This window comes from Dermacentor silvarum, chromosome 6, assembly GCF_013339745.2.
Source record: "Dermacentor silvarum isolate Dsil-2018 chromosome 6, BIME_Dsil_1.4, whole genome shotgun sequence".
Taxonomy (NCBI): domain Eukaryota; kingdom Metazoa; phylum Arthropoda; class Arachnida; order Ixodida; family Ixodidae; genus Dermacentor; species Dermacentor silvarum.
The window spans coordinates 47085472-47102115 of NC_051159.1; the positions used below are offsets into that span (position 1 = coordinate 47085472).

General features: G+C 45.5%; 1 protein-coding gene across 2 annotated transcripts in view; it reads left to right on the forward strand.

The window, feature by feature from the left end:
* The window catches only part of LOC119455477 (immunoglobulin-binding protein 1b), a 74089-nt gene extending 58979 nt beyond the window's left edge, over nt 1–15110 (forward strand). For both annotated transcript variants that reach the window (XM_049668814.1, XM_037716885.2), the window contains 2 exons: nt 11573–11715; nt 14894–15110. In XM_049668814.1, coding sequence (XP_049524771.1) covers nt 11573–11715; nt 14894–14960 — 210 coding nt within the window. In that variant the 3' untranslated portion in view covers nt 14961–15110. The remainder of the gene's footprint in view (nt 1–11572; nt 11716–14893) is intronic.
* The last annotated feature ends 1534 nt before the right edge of the window (nt 15111–16644 follow it).

Sequence of the window (16644 nt, forward strand, 5' to 3'; positions counted from 1 at the left end):
TTACCTTTGCAGTAAAAATACATGTATGTTGTGTGTTTTTTGTCACGAATCTCGGGGGTGTGTGGGTGTTATGAGAGATGAGGTTGGGCGACGCATGGCAACACAGCAAACAAATTTTTAATTGCACTCAAACCCGAACTTAAAGCAAAACTCAATCACGCTAAAATACACTACAGCAAAAAATAACTAACAAGTGTGCAATCTAATAACCACTAAACATGCCCTTAATTCCGCCTACGATAGCAAAACTCAATCACGCTAAAATACACTACACCAAAAAATACTAACAAATGTGCAATCTAATAACCACTAAACATGCCCTTAATTCCGCCTACGATAGTTCTGGGCGTTTTCTCCACGAAAGTCAGGCAACCTTAGTCTACTGCTGCGACACTACAAGTGAGGATCGTTCTTACTGAGTTCGTCCTTGCGCGTATTTTCCCGGCCGGAAACTTGTAGGATCTTTCTTAATGTCGTTGCTCTTGCGGATTGTCGCATAATCGTTGCTGCCTTGATGTCGGCCCGTCAACTTGTTCAACTCGGATGCCGGTGTCCCGAACTCCGTCGGTGATGTGGCATCTAGGCCCACCTGGTTAGGCCTAACACCGAGGTACGCCGCAACTTCTTCTGCGAGTGCTGGCGTGGCGCCCCTGGGACTATCGAACGCGCTGATCTGCCGGTGAAGGGGGATCCTTTCTGGAATGCCTGGCCCCGCTGTGAGCGGCTACAGCCAATCCAAGAAGCCTCTCTTGAACTTCGCCGAGGTCGACGGCCGCACCCTGAACAGCCAGCGTCACGGACTTGACCGAACCTCCAAGTCTCCCGTCGCCAGTGGGGAGCTGACGATGCGACCTTCCTGGCCCAGAACCACGTCGATAATCACCGCTCAGCGTCTCTTCGCCCTCGATTACGCCTCGGGTCACGCGCCTCGAGGTCTCGTGCCGTTCGGAACGCTTCGTTCATATCGTTCTCTTTTTCTTCTCTCGGGCCGCATGCCTCTTACTCAGTGACAACGTATACCATTTGCAAACCATAACAGCGTTTTTATTGCACTTCACTTTGCATCAGACCCACCAGACCTGTCCAATTCGCTAGCCACTTCATTCACATCGTGGTTTCACAGCAGCTTGTCCTCGCAGCCGCTTCCGGCCGTCTGCCGTTATTGCAAGCATCACGTTGAAGTACTGCTTTTCGGCACCTGTTATATTGAAAAGCACACTGTGTGCATCTCTTTTCCTCAACCGTCGTTCTGCTCTTCGGCATGTCAAATTTTATCCCTGTCTGATCAGAGTTTTCATTTTGTGAGCAGATAAACTCTGTCCCGCAACAGGCGTATAACTGGGCTTAGGGCCCATCACACACAGCAAAACCAAAGACACACAGAAAAACAAGCAACAGGCACGCAAATTCGACACCATGTCTCACTATGCCCACTATGTCGACCAAGTGCCAGCTGCCCCTTCTTCACTTGGACTCTCCAGTGTGCCACACCCAGCCACAGCATCATGCGCACTGCTCACTCCTATTAAGTCAGAGTTAAGTCCTTAAACTGCGTACAATTACTCTAGCAGAGAGCCAGTTGTGTTTTAACGCGACAGCGTTAAGGGCCCCGTGTCGCAGAAAATCCGGCTTCGTCGTCGGTGTTGGCGTCTGGCGGAAATAACCATGCCGATCCACATCATCCCGAACCACACCGACCGGGCGGGCCCTTCGGGTGGCGCAAGGCGTTAGTGAACGAAAATTTAATTTCTCAAAGGAAAATCCGCCAGAAAAATCGTAAAGTACAACTTAACCACAACCTACAGACTTGGTAGTGTTGGATTGTAATTTGAATATACGAGAAAAAGCCTGATAAGCAGCCAGGGATCTTTGGATGCTATCGCATTCCACTCTTAAAGGCGATGCTTAAGCATCCTCCAATTCTGATGGTGTTTTGCAGTACTTTGGTTCTAGGCAACATTGACGGGAGTGTTGAAAACCAAGCCTTTCTACATTTTGATTGGGCCCCATGTTGCAGGAAATACGGTGTCGGCGTCAGCGGCGTCCAATAACGCTATCATGATCCACTCTTAAGTGAGCCTACTCCAAGTTTTTTTTTTTTTCACCTTTGCACCAGCAGTGGTGGCAAGCAAGCAGTAAGAACAGGCTGTGCGTTATTGCAGTAGCTCTTTCCATCAGGTCTCAAATGGCCGCGATAACACGCAGCCCGTTCTTACTGCAAGCTTACGGCTAGTTTTCTCTCGTCATGGCTTTGCCATCAGATTATCAGTCGTCAAACCCACTGCCCCTGCCTGTGTGCTGCTAAAGCATGTTTGTCGCTAGCGTGGATTGCCGCCTGCATGAGTTAGCTGTAGAATTTTGTTTACGTTTACGTGGTATCATTATTCAGTAGCTTGCTTTAAACACGTGTGCAAGAGTAAACGATTCTAGTCTCTGAAAAACTACAGCACGGCCATTCAATCGTTGCGGTGTACAGTAGCAAAGTTGGGGGTGCTTAATAGGGGGCGGGGGGGAAGACATAAATCAAAATTTTCAAGAGCAAAGTTGGGGGTGCGTTTATATGCAAGTGTGTTCATTAAGCGACTATATGCTGTTAGTTTATTCAATCTGAACATTATTGTTATTTCGAAGTAGGAGATGTATTCTCAGTCAGATCATTTTCGGAGACATCATTTTTGAGTGAGCACTCAGGGAATGAGCCAGTAGAGACACAATTCCTATTGCTCCAATTGGGCGTTGCGCAGGGCATCATGTCACGTGAAGAGTGTGTGCCTGGAAGCGATCAGATGAGAATACGAGTCCCATGTAGATACGATTGGCATAGGAGATGAAGGCCAGACTTGCATTTTAGAATTTTCCACCTCGACGATTGTTCCAGACGGTCGATAATTTAGACTGCATCAGTGTGATCTGGAATTTATGGCATTTTAGCCGGGTCGCTCCTTTTCAAAGCAAAGGCTTTCCTTGCGTACCTCTCTATAATTTGCCGTGTCATGGTGGCGGTGGTCACCGGCTGTCTTGCCGAGTAGAGTACCGCTATCTGGATTTCGACCACTTTTTACATGACTTTGCACTGGCTGCGTGGACGTATACGGCTTACAGTGCTTCTGGCGCTGTGCCAAACTTGCCATCTTTGCACAGTGCCAGGAGTGCCTTCATCCATCCAGTTCGATGCATTGGTGCCGAACCATGCGAAATGCCGCGAAGGTGACAGTATCACCGAAAGTGGTCGCTGGAGAATTTGCCCCTGAATAAAACTTATCCTTGCTCTGCAAGGTACACCACCGTAGTTGATAGCCGTCACTTGTTGATGACCATTACGGCACGTGGTTTGTGACCAAAATTCTCTGCGCATTGCTCATCATTATGTGCCATTTTATTTTGCTGCCTCATCAAAGCTTTACTTGCACCTATTCGCACAGTTTGTGAAATGTGCATGGTTCATTCTTTTTTCTTCTATTTTTGTCAATAAAAGGCATTGAAATTCAATTCGTTCTAGTTAGGTGTGTGTGACTGTTCAAAATTTCGAATAAAATAGTATGTTTTTGAATCGACAATTCACTATTTGAAATTGTTGAATATTCATATTTTTTAATATATACGTCAAACCTCGTTAATACGTAGTTGGCCGGGAATGACATTTGGGTACGCACTAAGCGATGTACGAATTAACCGTCAGTGCCGGTTTAGCGGCTACTTACCAGCCAGAAAAGAATGCCACGATCCCCACAAACACACTCTCACGCACACACAGGCACGCTAGCTTTATTCACTGGCAGGCAGCAAAAAGTCAGTTATTTTCACTTGCTGCCGTGGTGGCCTTGCCGCGACGACGGCATCTTCGAAGTCAGCAAGTCCAGCAGCCAGTTTGTCCATTAGGCCTCGCTTCTCTGCGAACGCTCGCATCACTGCCACAGCACGCGCCGCGTCGGATAGTGAAGGGCCGTCGTCCACTTCGACATCGCTGTCCTTCTCACTTTCGCTTGAAGCTGGACGAGGTGCGACGGCAGCAACAATGTCGCTGTCTGAAAAGTCCGGGGAGGTGGTCACGTCGCCGTCGACATCTCGGAAGGTGCCGAAGTTCACCTCCTCATCTGCTGCACCTTGCCGCTCGAGCACTTCAACCAAAAGGTTCTCGCAGTCCTCGGCGTCTTCACCGTCCGCATCGTCGTCGCCTTCAAGTATTTTAAATTGCGCTCGCGCGAAACAATTCTGTATTGTTGCCGGCTGGACCTCCCTCCATGAGTGCGCGAGTAGGTGTACAGCGCCCAGTAGGTCTATGGTGTACGTTTTGCCGCTATCCATAACGAGCAACATCCTCCGTAGCAGATTTTTGCGGTACGTCTGCTTCACTGAGCGGATGATGCCCTGATCGAGGGGCTGGGCGAGCGCTGTCGTGTTCGGGGGCAAAAAGAGCAGCTTAATTGCCGTCAGGTTGTCCAAATCGACATGCGCCGACGCATTGTCGAGAACGATCAGGACATTCCTTTTCTTGGCAGCAAAACGGCGGTCCAGCTGGCGCACATACTCCTCGAACAGCTGAGCAGTCATCCACGCCTTTTTGTTGTGCTTGTAAATGACATCGGATGGCAAACGGGCGCCTTTGAAGCAACGCGGTTTTCCGTACCTGCCGATCACCATCAGTGGCAGCTTCTCACTACCGGTCATGTTGACGCCGAAAGCGACCGATACCCGATTTTTGGCATGTTTCCCGCCGGTGCACTTTTCATTCTTAAATGCCAATGTCCTGTCCGGAAGCAGGCAGTAGAAAAGTGCCGACTCATCAAAATTGAAAATGTCGGCGGCATCGTAGGCTGCCAAGGCTTCCTGCAATTCGTTGTGCTGCCACTCATCAGCGCCTTCTTTGTCCGCTGCAGCAGCCTCACCGCAAACAGCTTTCCCCACTATGCTGTAGCGAGCTTTAAATCTCGACAACCAGCCGTTGCTGCAGGCAAAACCGGTGCAATTCAGCTGAGCTGCGAAAGTTAGCGCTTTCTCAGCCAGAAGGGGTCCACTGACTGGCAGGTTCATGCTACGCGCCTTCTTCAACCAAAGCAGCAGGGCCTTTTCTACTTCGGGAAAAGCAGAGTCTCTGATGCGGCACCTCTTCAGATTGCTGCCTGAGCTGCCCCGCAACTTTTCGCGAGCGTTCCATATTCCGCACACAGTCGTCAGAGGCAAGTTCTTCTCACGGGCTACCGCAGATTTCTTCGCTCCATTTTCAATGGTGCGAATGATTTCCAGTTTTTCCTTTACACTCAAAACGTGATACGGCATAACAGTCTTCACGTGCAAATTAAATCGCACAATACGCGCACCAAACAATGCAAAAAAAAAGGACACGCCGCGCAAAAGAACGTTGTAAAAGCACACAACACTACGCAAAAGCACACCACCACTGCCGTTAGCACTGGTGGACACGGGAGAATGAAAGAAAAGAATAAAGAAACGTGGCGTTTGAGCCGTTACGATGCTTGGATTGGATTCCAAAGTGACAGCGAATTCCCCTACCCTCAGCTCCTGCGGGCTACCAGAAGCTAATCTCGAAGGCCACGCTTTTGCGCCCTTTGATCGGCAACAACCGTACGAACAAAAAATACGTCGACGTGGCCATGTTGTGACGTCACTACTGCTGACAATTGTAGTTTACCAATCTCGAAGGCCATGCTTTTGCGCGCTTCGATCGGCAACTCCTGTCGTCGCCACTGAAATTTTGGCGATTTTCTGCCCGTGAACATATAAAAACAAAGAAAATGGTACGTACTAACCGTATGTAATGCAACAAGCGACTACGGCTTAAGCAGGTCAGCCAATACATGGGGTTCAATGGGGACCGGGTGGGGGAATCTTCGCGACTACGTTTAAACCGGACTTACACATTAAGCGGGTACGTATTAACGAGGTTTGACTGTATACAGAAAACAGCGCTCATTGGAATCTGAAAAGAGAGAGAACGGTAGAAGCGGGGATTGTACTGAATGACTGCTGAAGAGAATCCGCAGTTGCTGTGTAGGGGCACCAGTTCCTCAGCAACCGCATGGAATAGATAACTCCTGCTGAATAATTTTCCTTCATTCAATATGAATGCATCACTTTTATGCAGCTTATATGCGACTGTGTTGTCTCGATTTAGGCAAAGCAGTTTATTATTTAACCATTTGTGCACAGTGTTTCCATCCATTTGAAACAGTGTAAGGTACTGTAGTACCACACTTCACTGCTGGAATGAACTTGACACTCTACATGCATCTGGTGATGTGCTGTTCTCTTTTTCCCATTACTGTCATGGTGCACCAGATTACCACACTTCACTGCTGCTGGAATGAACTCGACACTCTGCGTGCATCTGGTGATGTGCTGTTCTCTTTTTCCCATTACTGTCATTGTGCACCAGATTGCCACACATCACTGCCAGAATGAACTCGACACTGTGTGCATCTGGGGATGTACTGTTCTCTTTTTCCCATTACTGTCATTGTGCACCAGATTGCCACACTTCACTGCCGGAATGAACTCGACACTCGACGTGCATCTGGGGATGTGCTGTTCTCTTTTTCCCATTACTGTCATTGTGCACCAGATTGCCACACTTCACTGCTGGAATGAACTCGACACTCTATGTGCATCTGGTGATGTGCTGTTCTCTTTTTTTCTATTACTGTCATTGTGCACCAGATTGCCACACTTGACTGCTGGAATGAGCTCGACACTCTATGTGCATCTGGGGATGTGCTGTTCTCTTTTTCCCATTACTGTCATTGTGCACCAGATTGCCACACTTCACTGCTGGAATGAACTCGACACTCTACTTGCATCTGGGGATGTGCAGTTCTCTTTTTCACGTAACTGTCATTGTGCACCAGACATCTGAATGAAGTTCCTTCCGAGTTTCAAGCGTCTTAGTTGACAGGACATCTATTTGGAAAACCACGAGATGCATTTAAATGTGCCATAAATAGGCCATGTAAAAAATGTCCATAAGCCTCCTTTCTTCATCAAGAAACTTGGCCAAGAAACTCTATATATGCAAACTCTATATTTAACTTCATCTAGGATTAAAATATTCCATATGATATTCAGAGGTCATTTTCCTCTTGTGATTCGAGCAGGAAATTTCACCATTCGAACAACTCTAATTGTAATGCATGCAGTGAATTCAGTGTATGAGCGAGCATGCTAGACAGTTTTTCTTTTTTACATGTTCTTGCCTTGTTTTGTACCAACTTAAATTAAGCATGACTGATTGGGCCAGTTGGCATTTAATTATTTTGTATGTTTGTATGTAATGCGCGAAGCTTAACAGAAAGACGGGAACATGAAGACACGAGGACGAGCACTAACTTGCACCTGCTGTAGTTTACTCTGAACTAGCATTTACATGGGTACAGAATCCCCCCCCCCAGAAAAAATAACAACACCTAGACCCGAAAGAACACGGAAGTACCGTGTTTACATGTTTATAATGGAAATGTTTTTCATTATTTTTGTTGCGTGAACTCGACCCTTGCTTTACATTCGAGTAATGGAAAAATTAAACATTTGAAAGCATATTCTAAATACCATGGTTTTCAGCATTACATTGGCAAACTTTACCTTTGTCTCGATCAAATCCATAGACAAGCTGACCAAGGTAAAAACTTGCTTTTTGTTCGAATTGACACCATTTTCGCTGTTCTTGTGACATGTTTCGGTTACGCTGCTGCAGTACCTTGCGACCTTTCCCGCTTCAACTCCGTTCTTTCACGATGGTTTGCAATGCAGCGTGTTTGGTATGACGTCCAATTCGAGAGATGAGTAATTTTAATGGCTGAGGAAATGGGAAACTCTGCCATGGCTCGGCGATTCGATGTCAACAATTCGACAATTCGCGGATGGCGGGACCAGTGGGAGGCCCTCTTTAAATGCAAGGCTGGTAGAAAGGGCTATGTGGACCTGGTAGTGGCCTGGTACTGCACCCAAATGAAATGATTGTGCGGTCTTTTAAGAATTCCTCAAACGAGCTCAACGGCACAGAAGATGACTTGTTTCTCGAGCAATCACTTTCGGAGATAGTTTCGCTTTTGTGAGACTCGGCTCATCTCGGCACCGAACCCCTCAAAGTAGGCTTCTAAGTGTGCTTCTCGGAAACATGATCGATTCTCACGTCTATTTAATGCCGACAAATTTGAAGCGGCAATGTTTTGGCAGATGCTGTCAAACGAGATTGAATCTGAAGGGCAGTACATACCATAAAGGAAAAATGAGCAGGGTGCTTACAGTTTTGCTCGCAGCACATATGGAAGGCTTGTGCTAACTGTGGCCTTTCGTTACCGTGAACGGCATTTTAGCATTCCGCCAGCGGCCGAGACGAACCCGATCTGAATTGCCAATTGTAAAGATCTTTACATTACAGCTTGAATTAAGCAAAACCACGGCACACCACATCCGCACATTGCGGAAAGATACTCCCTTCCCCATCATGACAACGGCGCACAAGAGTCATCGCTGTTCGAGTCGCAGGTTCATGTTGAATGCGTTTCATTCGTGCTCGCACGGTTACACATGAGTGGGAATAGACTCGGATATTCTGCAAGCTGAAAGCCACTTTCGAAACTAACAGTGTGTGTGTTTCGGCAGTCACCGACGCAGGGGCCAGAGGGGAAGGGCCCAGAACGAAGGAACGTACCGGTCATGAGGTGTGGGAGTGCTGAGTGGCATGCAAGAAGAGATTCACAGACTATTTTGGGCAATTTAGAAGCGGGGATGACTGGTTACAACAGGAAGTCTGTTTGAAAACCTGATGCAACAGTCCTCCTGACTCGTTGCCTGCGTATGACAATCGGGTGTTTAAACGACATATTGTTGGCATTGTAACGGACATGCAGCCGAACACGTTCACACGATTCGCAGTACAAGTGCGCTGATGCCGGCGCAATGCATATCTATACAGGATAGTTTACTTCCGCAGTGCATTCATATCTGCCTTATGTTGAATAAAAAAGAGCAACAAGCACATCGCTGTGCGTGAGGCACACCGCAGGCCCGTGCACTGGTGAGGCGGGCTTTTAAGGTTAGCGTTGCGATCAGTATATCGAAGACCATTCTGCAGCATGAATCACTTTAAACATTCGTGAGCAGAAAATCAATTCAACCTTCGTGCATTCTACAGGGCCCTGGAGGAACAATGATAAGTTCCCACTTTTTACGATCCCTGGAAACTGTGACACCTGAGGTCTTGTATAACCTTCAGATAGGCATATTCTATATTTATAATTATTTATCTATCGAACTATTTCGCGATCACCTTCAAGTTCAATATTTCTGGGCTTTACTGTATATACGAAGGTTATGTGAAACTACCAGCGAAGTGGCTTATACAGCCCTTCTAAGCTGACGATGTATGCGCAGCTCTGTTCCGCGTAACAAAATAAAAATATTACGACCTACATAAAGCCTGAACCTATAAGGTCAGTTCACAGGCATCTCTAAGGCACACCTATCTGTTATAGTGAAATGGTGAATTATGTTTAACGAATTCCTTGATTTACTTTATTTTCTTTGATTTCGCCACTTGGTTTGTGCCACTGGTTGTATGCCTGTTCTTGGCCAATCCGCCAGAATGGGCATGTCTCACTACGATTCCTACATTAGACCTGAACATTTAATGTCAGCTCAGATATCCCTATAGCAAACCGATTTGTTGATAGAACGGTGAATTATGTTTCACAGATTCTTTTATTTGCTCTATCATATAATTTAACAATTTGGCCATTCTTGGCCAGTCCTCCAGAATGATACATCTTATAGTGACACAAAAGGTACAGAATCCCTAAATGTTGCTTGATACGAGTCATACTATGTGTGTACACAGGTCGCAGGTCTTCCCTTATCAAGCATCGTACATCATCTTCATCCTTGTGACATCACTGCATAAACGTGTCACACTGTGCATCCGCTTGAACCCTTATTTCGGCATAGCTTGTGAATGCTGCAATGCATAAACATAAGAATTGCATGAGAGTAATGTGGTAAATTTTGTGTTGCATAAACAAACATTCCATGAGATTACTCGTTGGATAGGATGAAAATAAACAAAATTGTTCCTATCACCGTTAGCTGTAAAGTGTTTAATCAACTGCTTTATTAAACATAGATTGCAACATGTGCATTGGATCTGAATGTTTTTAATTAAAAAATTTTAACCCATGTCAATGTTACTTGAGCATAAACCACAGTAGCTGAAAATTGGCGCTCGTTCTCATGTCCTCTTGTTTCTGTCTCTCCATCAGTGCTTCCAGCCTTGGAAGTCAGTTTTCCCCTAACTCACATAAAAAATTCTCTAGATTTCCTGAGATTTCTGCAAAATGGGGTTGTTTGTACTAATCTAATGGTGAAATTTTCGGCAGTGCATTCATATCTGCCTTATATTTAATAAAAACAAGCACATCGACGTTTGCGAGGCACACCGCAGGCCCGCGCACAGGCAACGCGGGCTTTTAGGGTTAGCGTTGCGATCATTATATCGAAGACCATTATGCAGCATCAGTAACTTGCAAATTTTATAGTTTAAGTTTATTTCTAAGATTGTTTTAAAATATTCAAATAATGAAGGCACAGGACTCAAGTTGAAAAAGGATGTCGCTGTGCAAATTGTTATGGTAACAACACAGCCTCCTGCTTGAAGTCATATTCGCAGAAGACGTCAGTATGTGCATACTTTGTTGTTGGCCAAAGTTGTTTTGCACCTAAACCAAGGTGCCAAGATTACTTGTAACATTATTAGAATTGTAAAGACAGTGGGTGCTGGGTATCCCTTGCAGAATTTAACTGTGTCAAAATAGTGTGCCACTTGAGACACCAATGTAAAACATGTGAATATTTTTTTGACATTCCATGTACTTGTGTAGCACCACCACATTTACACACTTAGGCATCATTTGCAGCGAAGCACGAAGATACATTGTTAATTTTTAAAAGGAAAACTCGACCAATCACATGATCATTGGAACTCTGAATATGGTTGCTCTGCCTATGGGCAGTTTATGGTAAATTTTAGTATGCACGTGCAGTTGGCTGTTTAGTGCCATGGCTGCATTCTTATGCTTGGCACTAGGTATGTGTGTCCGCATACGCCAAGATTTGCCCATGCTGCTTTGTTTGCTTTTCCAGCATACATTTGTTTTGCCAGTTACAGGTACATATTTCATTGAGAGTGTCCGCATGCTGACAGCCCAGTTGAAGGTACAAAAGAAAAAATCGCAGTAGCAGTACTAGGAGGGCATTCAAACACTGCCGTTTATGGGGCAAGATGCATTCGTTGTGCTGCTACACAATTGAAAGTCATAGTTCGCATGCCCACGTGAAGGTAATTTGCAAGTGACTGAAATGAAAAGACATCATCCTGTCAGCAGTTTCATCGTTTCAAGGCCCTGGTGCAAAGTTTCCTTAGATTTGAACAAGTTTCCCCTAAAATCCCTAGATCAAGGAAAATTTCCCTAGAGTTGGCAGCACTCCTCTCTGTTACAAACGATTCATGCTTTACGCACAGACCATTTTGCACTGTCGTTGCATGCACACGCACGCTCTCGTGCAGCTGGAGCCTGCAAGACTGGGCGGCGGACCCCGAGAAAGCGTCGCGGGAACTGGAGGAGGAAGAAGCCCAGAAGGAGCAGCTCACAGATGCCGACGACCGGGGGGCCCTCGAGTACAAGCGGGCCATGGACGACTGGAAAGACGGTGAGCTCTAAGCGGCTGCACTTTATTGTAGCTCCGTTTTGTGCATAGTGGGCAACACAGCGGAAGCTACATAAGTAGTGTGGCCATGGAAGCGTCACGTGACACACTTCGCAGTGCAGTTACTCCGAGCACTTTCTAAAGAATAAGCTACTTCATATATTACAATTACAACTTGTAGACACAAGTTAATGTCAAATTATATATTATTTGTTAATTTTTCTGCTTCCAAAATCTGGCGTACTACATTTTGGTTGTGAGCGAAGTGATGCATTGTGGCCGCTGGTCGCACCAACATTGCACTCCTCTCATTTGGTACAAAATAGGTTCAGAACTTCGACGCCTTTCACGTAATGAATGTGTTGTAATTTGTGACTTAAACATATGAGACTTAAAGACCAACTACAATGAAATTTTAGACCACCTAAAAAGCCTAGTCTAAGCTAATGTAGATGTAGAAGAGCCTCCGTGGGATATTTGAAGTTTCAAATGCGAGTGGGAGAATCATGAAAATCTTTCAAAAATAGCTGTTTTTGGTACTGAAACTGAAAAAAAAAAGTTTTCCGACGATTACGATACTCCCTAATGCGAAATTTGAGGGCAGCTGTATATACGTGTTTTCATTTTGCGATATATTGGCTGGCTGCGAACAATCTGTCTCGTTCAGCACGTTGCAAATGGAGTGCTAATCGAGGTGGCGAGAGCCAGCTCGTGGGTGACGCGTGGGCGTGATTCGCAGCAGCCGCCGTCGACAAATCTACCAGACAACATGCACTACTTTGGCACTATCTCACAGCCATTGTATCCGCACTATGTTTTTCTTCTACATGCTTTTGCCATACTCTCCTCCGCTTTCTGCCTCATGGCTCCGCTACGATTTGTGTATGTTTTCATCTTTCGCTCTGCTCGTTCTCTCGATTGCGCCGCCGACGCTAGCCGCAGGAACCAGCTCCTAAGAGCTGCGCTCTAATAACACTGCCATTATCGCTAGGCTTAGCTGTTTCGATGTTCACTGCCAAGTTTCCTGCTGTTCGGTACCATGTTTTTCATTGAGTTTGCTGCTGTCAGCAATGACACCGACTCCACCTTTGTTATCCTCGCCGATGGCTTTGAAATGCGGAAAGCACGGCCAGCGTCAAGCGTTGCGTAATTCCGGTTCCTGCTAGTTAGCTTTCCCACCACAGAGCATTGTTACGCGGTGAAGCATATCAAGAGTATGCTTGGTAAGCACATACAAGGCCCCTAGGAAGTACGAAAAATCGGATGTTGAGTGTACTTCTTGGTTGCGGATGCAAACAGTGAGAAAAATCTCTCTAACCTTTGTACCGTTGCCAACAAGCATGAAAAATGTACCAAATGTACATGTACCAAAGTAAACAGATTATAGAAAGTTCCGTTGTATCCACGAACGATGAGAAGTTTGCGGAATAGTCGCTAACCTGAGAGGTATACGGCAACAGCAATGCAGGTTGCAACGTCTTGTGGCTTTGTCATTGCGAGGTTTTACTGCACTATGTGATTTAGCATTGTTTCTGTGCTGCATACTGGCACTAATATGCTGTCTGGCCATCAAAATTAATTTATTAATTATGGCCTCAAAGGCCACATAGCGAGACATTGCACTGAGAGGTGGGCATTGTAGATGGCTAATTATGGTTCATTGTTGTCATTTGGCAAGAAGAGATTCGAAGGAAGCAAGGTCAGTTGTGGTTAGGGGCAGTGGAAGTGGGAGGAGCATCCCAGTCTTGTGCAGTATGCAGAAAAGAAACACTGGTATGTTGTGTTGCAGTATTCGGCCACTACCTCCCTCATGAGGATTCCACAGCTACCTTGATTCTCCACAAGAAAAGTAGAAAGTTACCTATCAAGAAAGGGGTCAGGCAAGGAGACACAATTTCTCCAATGCTATTATTCACTGCATGCTTAGAAGAAGTATTCAAGCTCTTAGACTGGGAAGGCTTAGGAGTGAGGATCAACGGTGAATATCTCAGCAACCTTCGGTTTGCAGATGACATTGTCCTATTCAGCAACAATGGAGACAAATTACAGCAAATGATTGAGGACCTAAATCGAGAAAGTGTAAGAATTGGGTTGAAGATGAATATGCAGAAGACAAAGATAATGTTCAATAGCCTGGCAAGGGAACAAGAATTCAGGATCGCCAGATCAGCCTCTAGAGTCTGTAAAGGAGTACGTTTATCTAGGTCAATTACTCACAGGGACCCTGATCACGAGAAAGAAATTTACAGAAGAATAAAATTGGGTTGGAGTGCATACGGCAGGCATTGCCAAATCCTGACTGGGAGCTTACCACTGTCGCTGAAAAGAAAAGTGTACAATCATTGCATTCTACCGGTGCTAACATATGGGGCAGAAACTTGGAGGTTAACAAAGAAGCTCGAGAACAAGTTAAGGACCTGCACAAAGAGCGATGGAACGAAAAATCTTAGGACTAACGTTAAGAGACAGGAAGAGAGCGGTGTGGATCAGAGAACAAACAGGGATAGCCGATATTCTAGTTGACATTAAGCGCAAGAAATGGAGCTGGGCAGGCCATGTAATGCATAGGATGGATAACCGGTGGACCATTAGGGTTACAGAATGGATACCAAGAGAAGGGAAGCGCAGTCGAGGACGGCAGAAAACCAGATGGGCTGACGAAGTTAGGAAATTTGCAGGCGCAAGTTGGAATACGCTAGCGCAAGACAGGGGTAATTGGAGATCGCAGGGAGAGGCCTTCGTCCTGCAGTGGACATAAAATATAGGCTGATGATGATGATGATTGTGGTACGAGCCCGTAGTGGGTAGACCACGTTGATGTGGCTGTTTCTGGCAATGCCGTGGGCTGGTTTGATGAACATGTTCTCTGGAGGCAAGGAATGTTAAAAACCTGTGATAAAGGCAAAAGGCAGACATTTTTGCTGCAAGAGGCTAGGGGGTAAATCAAGGTGGGATTTTAAGTTGCAAGAGATCGTTTGCTAGCTTATCGGAGACATGACGCTGGCATTTTATTTGCAGAGACATGATCATCTTTTTCGCCCATACCAGTCTGTGTGATTATAACAAATACAAAGGTGTTTTCGTGCCAGATGCAACTTTGTTATAACGAGGCTCAACTATCTGTGTGGGTAAAAGACAATAAATATAATGCCTTCCAACTGCTGTTTGCAATCTTTTGCAGAAAACCGAAGAGGAAGTGGCAACAGAAAAAACATGGGCTGAAGATCAAGGACTTTTTTTTTTCATGACGAGATTCCCAGAGATCTTGTGGGCATTGTGTGTTTAGTTGTCTGGCCTCGCATATTTTGACTGTGTAGTGAAACGAGCCTTTCATTCGGGGCTCATTTGTGTGTATGACCAGTGTGTTATTAAAAAATGTTTTAATTTTTTGCTGTGTATGGGAGTTTGAATATACGAATGAAATAATATAGGCTGACTTCTAATATGCCAGAACTGCAGACTTGTACACGTTAGAGAAAAAAATGTAAACTATTACAATTACTTCATTCAAAAATGTAATTGATTGCAATTACCAGTTACTGGCCCACGAAAATAATTAAGGAATTACTCAAAAGTAATTGGTTACTTTTACATTAATTTCCTCAAAACTTTCATTAAAATTGCACAGATACAGTAAACAGAATGTTCGAGCTGGCCTGGCACTTTCGGTGCGTCTGCTGCAGCCCTTTACACATTGCTTAGCTTCACTAACAGTTGCTTTTCAAAAATTTGGCCGGTTAGCTTCCCTCGTCTTTGTTGTGAAGACATCAGCAGCGACGCTGAAAACTCGATCAATGTGTGCACAATGGCGGTGTTGCCACATACAGACATCTTGCGCACAAGATTGTCATTACTCAGCATCTGCATGCTCTATGAAGTGCAGCGCTTCATTGGTGCTGGGACTTGAGAATAACGCTCCCCGTAGGCCAATGAAAAGCTGAGAAAATCGTATGGGATTTCTTGGCATTAACAGTGGCCGTCACTATCGAGACATATCAGCACCGGCTCAATTCGTCGGCCAACATCTGGTGTAGTCAAGATATAACAAATACTGAGCTCGAAGGTTTGCTTGTCTGAACATGCGCATTCGCAAGGCTACTGCGTGGCACAATCTCAGGCGCTCTGCGAATTCTCCAAGCTTTGTCACCAGTTGCAGCTTGCGTCATCAATAAAGTAACTGGTTACATGTGATTGGTTACTGAAGAATGTAATTGAATTACAATGAGTGTTACTGAGTAAACAAAGCAATTGTTAAATTACAAAACTACCAAAATGTAATGTATTACGTGTAATTACATGCCATTGGTTACAAACAACTCTGCACAACTGGCTTGAACCTATACTAATTTGAGGAAGGCTGACCCAACTTTCAGTTTGTAACAGTAAAAACACATTCAATTGAATCTCTTTGATACGATCCTGTTCTGTACGATTTCCTGGCGCCAACATTCGCGATTTGAGAACACAAAAAATGACCCAGTACAGTTGCACTTCTTTTTTACTGGATGACGCATTCCTGGAAACGCCAGCGTGCGATCGCACGGTATGCTTTCCGGCCGTCATTCACGGCTGTCGCCAACCCTATTGCGATGAGCATATTCACCTATCTTTTTCACAGCCAGTGTGACGTAGTGCCGTTGGAAACGTACTGCACGCTTTTAATAGGCTATAACGCAGACGCGCCACCGTTCCTTGCTGCAGGTAATCCCAAGTGAGCGTCATGTTTGTCTGGCGACATCGTATGCCAGCGTCGCCCACTAACTCAATTTCATTTTGGTTTCCCGTCGCCGTCTTAAAACCCCGCGCAATAGGAAAACTTGTTAACAAAACGAGTCTCCGGTCGCTCAGGCCCCACCAGCTCGAGGCGTCTCGTGCTGCAACGATCCTCTCCGAGTGGGAACGTCAAAACTTCCCGCCAAAATGCCCCGTCCG